The sequence below is a fragment of the Falco punctatus genome (genome assembly GCF_963210335.1).
Source record: "Falco punctatus genome assembly, chromosome: 4".
NCBI lineage: Eukaryota > Metazoa > Chordata > Aves > Falconiformes > Falconidae > Falco > Falco punctatus.
In genome coordinates, this window is record NC_137583.1 from 100,218,588 (window position 1) to 100,230,735 (window position 12,148).

General features: G+C 36.3%; 1 protein-coding gene across 2 annotated transcripts in view; it reads left to right on the forward strand.

The window, feature by feature from the left end:
* CAPN7 (calpain 7) overlaps window positions 1-12,148 on the forward strand; it is a 35,698-nt gene that overhangs the window by 9,740 nt on the left and 13,810 nt on the right. For both annotated transcript variants that reach the window (XM_080387224.1, XM_080387225.1), the window contains 10 exons: window positions 434-634; window positions 2,131-2,217; window positions 3,084-3,210; window positions 3,954-4,039; window positions 4,997-5,090; window positions 6,694-6,840; window positions 8,234-8,340; window positions 9,889-10,009; window positions 10,251-10,395; window positions 12,047-12,146. In XM_080387224.1, coding sequence (XP_080243350.1) covers window positions 434-634; window positions 2,131-2,217; window positions 3,084-3,210; window positions 3,954-4,039; window positions 4,997-5,090; window positions 6,694-6,840; window positions 8,234-8,340; window positions 9,889-10,009; window positions 10,251-10,395; window positions 12,047-12,146 — 1,215 coding nt within the window. The remainder of the gene's footprint in view (window positions 1-433; window positions 635-2,130; window positions 2,218-3,083; window positions 3,211-3,953; window positions 4,040-4,996; window positions 5,091-6,693; window positions 6,841-8,233; window positions 8,341-9,888; window positions 10,010-10,250; window positions 10,396-12,046; window positions 12,147-12,148) is intronic.

The window sequence follows — 12,148 nt, forward strand, 5'->3', positions numbered from 1 at the left end:
GAATGCTAGTGGGTTTTTACTGCTATTGTAGTGGCTAGACAAATTAAATCCTGAAGGTGTGAGAGGACACAAATCAGTTTTCTCTTTCTGTGTTTCAGTGGTCTTGTTCTGAGGTTCCAGACACTTAATCGACACTTACATTATGCTAATAAGAGAATTTGTGTAAAGGCAACAAAAATCTAATGAGTTCTGCCAGAAGTAGCTTATATATGAGTTGGAAATGCTATATTTTAATTGATTTTAGAGCAGGAAAAATAAAGGAATACTGGCATAAGAATATTTTTTTTTTCCTAGGAAAAGAGGTGTTGGTCATCTTGGGTATTTGTTCATTCCATTTAATATATGTGGAAACATGAACTGTGTAAACCAATAGTTGAACCATAACTATATTTTTATCATTGTTGTAAATGAAATGCATTTTTATTTGCTTTAGAGCAGAGGCACTGAAGGAATCTGTGTCAAAGTCATCGCAGAAGGAGAAGTCAACTGCAGCTAAACCAAATCAGCCAGTCAGAACCTTCTTTCCACTGGGACCTGATTTTTCTTTAAATGATAAACCACAGACAATCAGAGCGGTACAAGCTAGTGAATCTCATGGTCAGAGATACACCATGCAGGAGATTGAAGTACTCAGGTGGGTTGAAGACTAGTTTTTTCAAAATGTTACCATTTGTGCTCACATCCTTTGTTCATCTTACACAGTAGATTGAAACAGCTGAAGCATGAGATGTAGAAACAGAGGGCTGGAAAACTATCTCTTACAAAAGCCATTGCTAGTTTTACCTACACATTAATAAATTATTATGTTCTCTGTGTATGTGATTAGTGGCTTTTATTCACAGATCATGCTTTCTAGTCTGTGTTTAGAACACACTTCCTTGTAACTCACTACCACAATTATTTTTCATAGCCTTATTATTATGTTATATATAACCTATATGATAAAGTTCATGAAAGACCTGGCTCTGAGCAGCCAAGGTACAAAGATGGTTTTGTAGATCATGCAGTTACAATTCATTGTAGTGAATGACTGTAGGATTGTACGTGACTGTGAAGGACTGCAGTGTAGAACTGTGACTTCTGTTGTATCCAGTTCCTTTTGCTTTGATTTTATTATAGGTGGAATGAACTACAAATAATTCATAAAACTTTTAGCCTAAATTGTGAATTTTGAAAACTATCAAATATGTCTTAAAAAAAAAAGCATTGCCTGATAGATGTTTTAACCTTCCTCTTCCTCCTCATGCAATAAAAAAGATTATGATAGAGGTGGTGCTCAACACTGCCCACTGCCCAGGATTTAACATCAAACACTTAGTCTGCCTGTTAATTTTAGGGGACTTAAAGGGACTGAGGATATGGTCATGAAGATAGAAATGTACACATGTTGGAAAAGCTGCAAAGCAATGAGAATTACCTTATTTACTTTTTTTCCTCTGCTATTGCCTGTGCAGTGAATGTTTCTGGTTTTGTGGATGGTTTGGGATTTTTGGTTGATTTTGTTTTTTTTGTTGTTGGCTCAGTCTTGCAAGAGAACCTGAAGTTGTTTCATATCTTTAATCATAATTTGATTTAAAAGTATTTCATGTACCTTTTTCAGTTAACTCCTTGTTTGAAACCTAAATTACATTTGCATTTAAATAAAATTCTCGTTTCTCTTTAGTTAAGTGTCCTCATTAACACTTGCAGTATTTTTGTTGTTTGACAGTGTTCCAAAATACTGCCCCAGTTAGTTTAAATCTAAGCCTTGCTAATTGTTAATTGCTGTCAACTTATCCTAAGACTCTTTAATGAGAGTCTTAAGTGACTTAAATTCTGTTTAGACAAATGTAGTTTTTAAATGTGACTTCTAGAACTATGAAGAGGTTTGTGGATGATGATAATTTCTGTCCTGGTATGGTAGCTTGTCCACAGGTATGTACTTGCAGGATTAGTGACTGAGCCGTCAAGTTCTGCACATTTTAAACCCAAATAAATACAGTGGTGGTTTCATTTTCAAGAGGTAGTCATCTTGTTTTCAGAAGCACTGTGTCTTGTTAGTTGTTAAAAACTAATTTTGTTGTTACCTTCTGGAACTTATTCTTTGAAAGATGATGGATGGGTTTGTAACTATGTTTTTATGACTTGCAGGAAAACTTCAAAAATTAATGGCATTGAATATGTACCTTTTATGAGTGTTGATCTGAGGGAACGTTTTGCCTTCCCTATGCCATTTTCGTAAGTGTGATTCAATTACTGAAGTTTACGTTTGGTTTTATTTCTAAAGCATTGCCATATTTGGTATTTTCTATATTTTCTTTTTCAGGGTTTAAAGTTGTTTGAGTGGGTTTTTAAACATAATTCAGCCAGAGATATTTAATACTACCATTTCCTTCTTCCAGTCAGATTTTAAAACTTTGATGTAAGCTGATTCTGTTCTGCAGTGCTTTTGCAGTTTTCTTCAGGCCTATAAGGACATCATTATATTTGGCTTTTTGGAGTATTGTGCTGGGCTGGCAACTTCTGTCCAGTTCCTGATTCTACTACATGCTAATGAGTTTAGCTCCCTCTGCCTCAGTTAACCTGTAAAATGAAGGCAATAGACATTTCCTCTGTTCTGAGGAAGAGGTATATGTAACTGCTAGACCTTCGTTTATGAGCAATATGTTAAGATTACATAGTCAAAGACACTTGGGGTTTTGTTTTTTGATGGCTTGGGTTTTGTGGGCCTTTTCCAGTTTTCTGCTAAAGGCTAGCAAGACAAGCCTTGATATTTTCAGAACTGAAGAGACATTTTATTATTAGTTCATATTGAAATAAAGTGAAGAATTCAAGTTTTTGCTGGTGTAGATGCCTTCATCAAATTCCATTCTCCTGTTCAGTCCTGTATGAAGGAAGCCCTTGGGTTTTATTTCATGTTTTTAATGTTTTTATTTTTTCTCTAAAAATCACAAACTTAGCAGTAGTGTTCTTTGAAATTGCTTTACAACTCTGTATACAAAGCTATGTAATTTTTCACCATCAATCAAACATATGTAGGAGTGGACATACTTTTCTGAACTGCTATTGATTTATTTCTACTTTTTTTTCTCTCTTAAATCTAGTGATAAATACGGGAAGCTACCGTTATCCCCCAAACAGAAAGCTATGTTTGCCAAGTGGGTGCGACCAGATGATATAACAAATAACCCTACGATGATTTATACTGTATCAAGTTTCAGCATAAAGCAGGTAAATTGTTCCTGAAGAGAAATGTGTGCTGCTAGCAGTTTCTTGCAGGGGACCTCATTGTTCAAAAGGAATCTCCAAATGTGAGAGTGCTTTCCTTGGTTTTTATGAGATTAAATGAATAAAAAGTATCACTTCAGATTTCCTTGCATTTTCTAGCCATGAGAGTAGAGAGGTGTGTTAGCAGTAGGAGAATCAGAATCTGAATTCCAGTTGAAAATCTTGTTTTCCAGAAATAGCGGTAAGGTTAGTATGAAAAACAGCAAGGTGTACTCTGCAGCAATTTGTTCACTTGATTTACTGCATGGAAAAAATAACGAGCAAGACTTTAAAATTTTTACTTGACTGGAGGCAGAATGACCCATTAACAATACTGGAAATGTCTTGCTTAGTGTTAAATTGCAGGTGGCCCAAGCTATTCCAAAATCAACAGTTGATTATGCTATTGGATATGGTTTATATTACACAGTGTTTTGGGGAGGAAGGAGGAAGTGTGAGTGAATGCTGAAGTACCTGCACTTGCCTCTCATTGTTGTTAATAATTGTAACTCCAGTTGGCTCTGTAGGGGCTTCATGTTGTGCAAGGAGATATTTCCTGCCTTTCTAGTAGTTACTTTGCTTCTGCATTGAGATCTTTCCCTTTTGAAGGGAATTGCTAACTGATGATTTTACTTCCTCTTTACACACCCCCTTTGTCTTTCGGTATCTATTAGTGCACGTCCTCACTGGTTTTCTTTTCTTCATAGACAATAGTGTCAGATTGTTCTTTCGTGGCATCACTAGCTATCAGTGCAGCATATGAAAGAAGATATAACAAAAAATTGATCACCAGGTAAGCAGCTGTTTCTAAGATCTTTTCAGACCTAATACTGCCATGCTTTTGCAATATGTTCTGTGACATTCGGACGTAGTAAAAGCTATCATTTGTTTCACCTTCATCTCCTTGGGGCTGACATGGCTTCAGCACTTCTGAGAGGGAAGCCAGCTTTACATAGATATGTATACAAGCACTGGAGTCTTAACTTCAGATGTGCTTTGAGGAGTAATAAGTAATTTGGAAGGTTTAGTTTGGTTCTTAAGAGAAATTTTACACATAATGCTTTTTATTTTCCTCCTTTGCTGTGCCAACTGCTGTGCAACAGGTCGTCCCTCTTGCATCTAATTGTAGAATTAATGTTAACAACACTAACTCTGTTCAGCTCAGCTGGGGTCCTGTAATAAATTTGGCATGGGTTTGGCAGACTGCCAGGAGGCTGTTGCCAGACAGGTGTGTGAATGTCGTTCCTGGATTTTTTTTGTTTTAACCTATGCTCAATAGAACTGAACTTATATTCTTTTCAAGAGCCATGAGTTCTGCACTGTCTTCTTCAAATGTTTGACTTGTCATTCAGGCAAATTCTACTACAGATATGTAAGTATCTGTAATATAATAATAATAAATATATGTAAATATACTACAGGTATACAAAAGTAAATACCATTTGTTTAGTAGTAAGATAAATTTGTTTGTCTTGCTGCTATTGGAGAAACAATTAGGTTACTTATGTTCTTTTTGTTACTGTATTAAGGAGAGAACTGGAGCAAGAGTGAAGCCTGAAAAAGAAAACCTATCTAAACATCATTGTCATTTTTATTGACTTTGAGCTGCTCTTTCATTAAAGATTCCATATTTATGTTCAGTGTAAATTCTAGAAACAGACTATGTTAATCCCACTTTTATTGTTATCAGTGTATGTACAGCCAAGCCATTTGTCACAATTTCCTTTTTTTTTTTTTTTTTTTTTAACAGTATAATTTACCCTCAGAATAAGAAAGGAGAACCGGAATATAACCCATGTGGCAAATACATGGTGAAGCTTCATATCAATGGTGTACCTAGAAAGGTAAATGGTGTTGGGGAGACCTAATCCCGTTTCTGTTTAAGTCATGTTTTAAAGGCTTGGTCTGCTTCACTGTGAAGCTATGCTTACATAGCAAACACTTAAGATATGTTTTGTTGGAAAGTGTTTTTTATTGTTAAACCTTTTGAGATTCATTTTGGTTGTGAAGTATGTAACAGAACGCAGGTATTTCTTCTACAGACATTCATGAAAACAGCCTTATTCACATCAAATTTGTTTTAAAATCCTTATATTGCTTAAAAAAAACTATGAAAACCATACAGGAACAAAATTATGCATCCCATATTTGTGAACAGGGTGTACAAGTAATCTACTTTTCCAGCCCATCTTAGAAGGGAAGTTACAGAACTAAAAAAGTACAGAGGGGGGCATCCAGGAAGAGGGTAGACAGGGAATGACCGCAGAGGAATAACTCAAATGACCACGTTTTTTTAGTAAGAGAGGAGGTGCCTGAAGATTCATAGTAAACTTTGTAAACTCACAAGCAATTGCATTTTCTTTTCAGTGCAGTAAGTAAGGGCATAAAATAATGTATTTCTTCATATAGTATTTAACTGTAACACTGATTATTGCAGATCACAGTGACTGTTGAATGCTTTTGTGCGTTTGACAGTTGTGGTCATATTCATGGGGGTGGGGGAGTCAGAGGAAAATGCTTATTTTCCTCAGGCTATAAATTGCTAAGACATAACCTCTCAGTCAGGAAGTCCTTGAGCTGCAAAATTCCAGAATCTGAATGTTTCGGGGGAACCATAATTTATGTGCTCACCTTGCTCTTAATACTCTTTCCAAAATACTTCCCAGTGGCTGCCTTTTGTTAGAATGAACGGCCGTTTGCTCTTCTTTGAAAAGGATTATTAATTTGTACCCAGCTAGCACATCTTCTGGTCAAATCCTGTGTTGGTAGCCTGTATTGGTAACAGACTAATGCCAATGTGAAGCTGAAACATTTGTTTTGGGGAGCTGTTTCAGACCACTACAAATAACTGCAGTAACAATCCGTAATAATGTCAAATATATTCTACTTAATTTAAAGAAGAAATACTAATACTGTCACAAATGCTGCTTTGGGTTGTTGTCACTTTCCAGAGAGAAGAAATTTAAATCTGGAGCTAGAGACTATGAAACCCCTGTGGCACATAGTTTGTTTCCGTATAGATAAATAACACTATTTTTCTGCAGGTTACCAAGCACAGTCCATGCTGTTTCCTGATTAGGTGAGGAATATTGTTAGGCTAGGCTTTACTTTCTATGCTGGTAATTACACTGAACTCTTCTGTGGCTGCCTTTTATAATAGGTATTAGACAATTTCCAAGAGTCTGGTAGCATCATCCCCATTTTATGTAGGGGAAAGTGAGGCAGGTGATCATAGGTCACCCCAGTAGACCAGTGCCCAGTGCAAGTACGAGCTGGCAACAGAATTTCTTGTTCACTTGGGCAAACCACTGCAGGATTAGAGGGCAATGGTCAGGTCTGGTTGTGTCTGGGAAGCTGTACGTTAATGAGAGTTGGGTTTATTTTTCAAATGTTTCCAAAATACTTTATTAGCTTTATGATGATCTTTCATTTGTTTATTTCATACAGGTAATCATAGATGACCAGTTACCTGTTGATCATAGCGGGGAACTTCTCTGCTCTTACTCTAACAATAAGAATGAATTGTGGGTATCACTAATAGAAAAGGCTTACATGAAAGTCATGGGAGGATATGATTTTCCTGGATCAAATTCTGTAAGTACTAGATTATTTCTAAAAGGCAGAAATTCTGCTTAGATAATCTTGGGTCAAATAATTTTCCTTCTAGTGAAATCGAAGTGAATTGCTTGGGGAAATAGGGCGGGTTTTCCTCATTAGGTAGGGGAGTCAGCTAGGAAAGGAACAGGTTGGTCATTTAGTACATGTGTATAGAGGGAGCAAGCACTCTGATCTGTGCAAGTTTGTTCCACTCATTTACATGAGTGTTGAATTCCTGTAATGTGGTTACTAAAGAAACAGTCATCATGCTGCACCTAAACTGACAAGCAAGTTATTCTTTCAGAGGGGGACAGTTTGCTGAAATGAGTAGCCTGCATAACTTTCATTCATTACTTAGGAAGCATTTCTGATTTAAATTTCTAATTCTTTAAAGTATTATTTTAAAATATCTTTTATGTCCTAGTACTGTTTGCATTCTAGTTGATGTCTTGCTAATCACCTTCTTGGAGGGTATACTAGGTAATTACCGCCTTTTGAAAAGGATTATGGAAAGAAATGTGCCTTTATGAGGGGTAAATATAGCATAAGTTTTTATGTATGTTCATGTTGGTGTTGGACTGCTTTGTTTTGGAGGACAGAAGCTGGTGAGAATACCTGTGGGGTTTTTTTCCCCATTTTCATCCTTTAACTTGCTATCTGGAAAAACAGCTTGACTTGCGACAATCTCACCCTTCCTGCTCCCCCTGCTTTCAACTGTATTACATCTTCCTTGTATAATCAGGGTTACTTACTGGCTGTGTTGTACTTCTAATTCCTCAAGTTCCTACCAACCAGTGCTGGTTATTGACACTTCAAGCATTTATAAGTCTCTGCTTTTGCTTTGAGGAGTACAAAGGAAAAGAAAAGGGAATAAGCAATTTTTCAAGGAGATGAAATGGGGAGATTAAAGTAACTCTATGCGAATACGTGTCAGTGTCAGCTTTACCAAAAAGAATAAAAAACCCAAACCCTGAGCCTTAGGAGTAAAACTTTAATTATTTAAAATGCATATATAATAGCAAGGTTCTTGCTTCTGAGTGCTTCTGAGACTATGCTTTAAAAGTCTGAGTCAATGAAATAGAGCACGTCATAGAATTGAACACAACTGATCACTTATGCTTCCATTGCTCTGAAATTCCAGTTTGTTTCATCAGTTCACTTTCCAGCTTTTTTTTAAGAGGCTATTTAGAAATTTTGCCCTGAGCTAATCAAACAAGGTTTTGTGTGTTTATTTAATATAGTCTGTATCTTGAGCCTTTTATGTACAGAGCTGCAGTGTAGCTTGCATATGCTTAATTTCTTTCAAGGCACCCTTATAATTTGTGTACAGACATCATATGCTTATAGATGGATTTTCTATTCTGATTTCTTTTGAATCTTTGCATTTCAGAATATTGATCTCCATGCACTGACTGGTTGGATACCTGAAAGAATTGCTATGCACTCTGACAATCAAGCTTTCAATAAAGATAGTACTTTCAGAATGCTTTATCAGAGGTAAGCATTCTTCTTTCCTAAGTAATTAAAATGCTTGTTGTGTAATAGCTGTGTTACCACTGTAAAAGTAGTACAGTCAACACCAATTTTTCTATAGCATTTTGGTACTACTACAAATTGTGCTTTATCAAACTTCCATATGCCTTCTGGAAGGAGAAAAATTGAGGAATCAGTGGCTTTGATAGAACAAAAGAGTAAAACATTGTGGAATTTTGTTTGAGGTGATTTGGCTTCTTTACCTATTAAGAAAAAAAAAAAAGTAGTCCATTTCTTGATGAAGAAAATAAAATGAAGAGTCAGGGAAGAGCAGCCTGGAACTAAAATACAAGTTCAATATGTTTGTAACGTAGAAGGAAATGTGTTCTATGTTCCCACACAGTTTCCCAGAACTTTGGCATTGATCTGCTTCCCTTAGCAAGCAGATAAAATACAGTATTTCTGATTATATCACAAGATCTTGATTATTATGCTCCATTAGTAAAACTCCTGGAAGAGCAGCAAGAGTGTATCAAAACTGCAATACTGATCTTCAGACCTACCATAGCAATTCTAGTTATGGTGAGAGATAGTCGTAACTTATACATGTCACCTAGCAAGTACTTTGATTTCTTTCTAAACAGTTTTGTGCAACCAGTTTCCTATGCATTTGTGCGTAGAAGGGGGATATTCTGTTGACTGAAACATCTGCATTCATGGTAAAAGAGCATGACTCTTTCTGCAATGCTTTTTCGGTTGGTTAGGAGCTCTTAGTTCTCTCAACAACTTTTTCAAATGTTCTAGTGTTGCAGTTTTGTAGGTGTGACTCCAATTAGGATGAGATCTAGCAGTTATAGCTTCACTATTGTTCACCTGTGCTAGACTGAAAATGTGTTGATGCATAGTCCGGTGACTCTGGAAACTGTCTAGGGATGCTGAGTATGTTCTTGGATTTAAGCATGGGCTGGGAAACACGCTAGTGTGTTTTAACAATAATTGTTGCAAAATCAACAATTGCAATTTGGAACAATCGCAGAACTCTGTTTTGAGTTGACAAGTCAGACCCTGTAAGGCCTATGCTGGGGGGCAAACAACTTTAGTGTTAACATCTGTAGAAGTGTGAGCTTCTCATTATTCACATTTTGGGAAGCTTCTTCAGAATCCTGGGGGTGTGACAGAGCTGTTAATTTGGTATAGGTTGGCTAACTGTTGATGAAACCACATTTGTGTTCAGCTGAAAGTCTATGATGAGTGTCTTTAAAAAGTGACAGAAATTGAAATTCGGGCTCATAAATGCTGATTTTTATTTACAAAAAATATGAAATTACAGAATTATATGAGAATAATAATTTTTCACTTAAAGCCTATACTTAAATACTGAAAGAGAATAGTTCCACTATCTCAAGCTTTTTTCAGGAGTGATTTCAGCTGACAAAAACCCTGTATTCCGGTTTTTATAAAGCAGGGTCATGCTAATAGGCAGTGTAAAAACATATATTACAGTGGCTGGCAGATATTAGTTTGCAGCTTGCAAGATGTTCATTAAGCTATGTCTCACCTCTTTTTGAACAGATTTCACAAGGGAGATGTCCTTATCACAACAGCAACAGGGGTGATGTCTGAAGAGGAAGGAGAAAAATGGGGTTTGGTTCCAACCCATGCATATGCAGTCTTGGATATAAGAGAATATAAGGTATCAAGGAAAACTGAAGATGTTTTCAGATGCTTGTTTGAAACCTGTTGCGATGGGTAGCTACCTATTTTTTTGCTCTAATGGCTAATATAATATTTTGTCTTGAGCTGCACTGGATGATTCCAGAAAGCTTAATGGTGCTGTATTTTCTTGAGCTATTGGTTCATATTCCTTGTTAATAAAAATACAAAAAAATAGCTTGACAAGATGAATCCAGCAATTTTATTTTGTATTTCTTTAGGGACTTAGATTTCTTCAGCTGAAAAATCCCTGGAGCCACTTACGTTGGAAGGGACGATACAGTGAAAATGACACAAGGAATTGGACCCCAGATTTACAAAAATACTTGAACTTTGATCCAAGAACAGCTCAGAAAATAGACAACGGTAATAAGGTTTAAAAAAAACCCTATCTTTTCAGATAATATAGGTCTTTGTGGTGTATCCCTGCAGGAAGGTGGAAAAAAACACTTAAGCCCAAGGGGAGGGAGAGTAAAGCAAATACTAAAAACTAAATATCAAAAAAAATTTGAAAAATCTTGTGTATTTAAATCTGTTACTTAAGGTTTGTCTGGAGCTTCAGTAATCTGGACTGTTTAATGTATCTCAAATTCATTGACAAGAAATTACCTCCTTGCTAAAGTGTTGCTATTGCAGTATCTGGGCATGGGGGAGTTCAGTGCAAAGATAACATTCTTACAACAGGCCATGTAATGCTGCCTTTTAATACAGGAATCGAGTTTTTGTGAGAGTTTTCCTCAAACGTTTGCAAATATGTATCCGTATGCTTACTGTAATCAGTATTTAAATTAGTCTTGCCTGTGTTTGAGGTAAGTGGGGTTTTTCCCCTTGCATTACATTAGTGTATCTATAAACAAATCTTTACGCACACTCTGTTTCTGGCTTTAAGAGCAGACTGAGAGAGCCTTTGAGACAGTGGTGGTATTACTATGTCACTGTCCAGAGAAACCACTTGGAGTGATGCCCAGTTACTGTCTGTGTGTATCTGTGAGGAAGCCCTTCTGTTCAGTGACACTATTTTGACAACAATATGCATCCAAAGCCATTAAAATATACCATTTGTTGATAAGCCTCGTACAAATGCATAGGGAAAACTTGATTTAAGCGTAAGAATAGCAGTCCTGGCTTTGTGACAGTTACAAGAGATTAGCTTGTTATTTATTTCCAGATTCATTTAGTAAGGCATTTGTATCTGTAACACCTAGTAGTTAAAATTTATATAAAATTAGTTTAGTAATTTTAAGGGAGTTTTTTCTTCTGACTGGATTTACACTCTGGTCTTTAGGTGTGTAGCTATTATGATTGACTGCGTTATTATTCTTCTTAGTGCTGCAAGATATGCAACTGCCTGTGTCAGAGACTTAAATTACAAGGCTGTTACCTTTTGAGAGTTCATTTCGTTCAGGAATCTGTCACCTTGCAGGCATTGTTGTTGGCTGGAGCTGCAACTAAGGGAGCTATGGAGAATTAGAATAAATGCATGAAAGTGTTGTAAAGATGAAGCAGATTCTGGGTGCCAGAGCAAGTTATGTAGGTGTTGGATGAAGTATCTTAGAGATACATTCAAATGTACTCACATGTTGACTGAATACTTAATTCTGCTGGATGACTGCTGAAGTAGGTTACTGAATTGGGGAAACCTGTTTGACTATATATTTTATTTAAAAAAAAAAATAATTCAGAAGTCTAGGAAAGGGGAAGGCAGGTCAGAATCCCCTAGTGACATCTCTTTTAATACAACAGATTCTTTCATACCTCCTGTTTAGTGCTTAAGAATGAAAAGTGTTCTGACAGTTTCAGAGAGTCCTTGATGATGAGCAGAGAACTTGTTTTCTTTGTTTAACTTGTTTTAGGGATTAAGTTTCAATTTAGAAATTTGGGCAATGCAGACATTACTACTAAGTTTTATAGAAAGGTTTGTTTATATAAGCTGTATCATTTGCCTGGAAAGAGACTTTTGAAAAACAAGTAAAACCAAGGTGTCTGGTAAGGAAACAGTAACAGCATTTCTTTTTAGGCATCTTCTGGATTGCCTGGGAGGACCTGTGCCAGTACTATGATGTTATTTATCTGAGTTGGAACCCAAGTCTTTTTAAAGAATCTACGTGTATTCACAGGT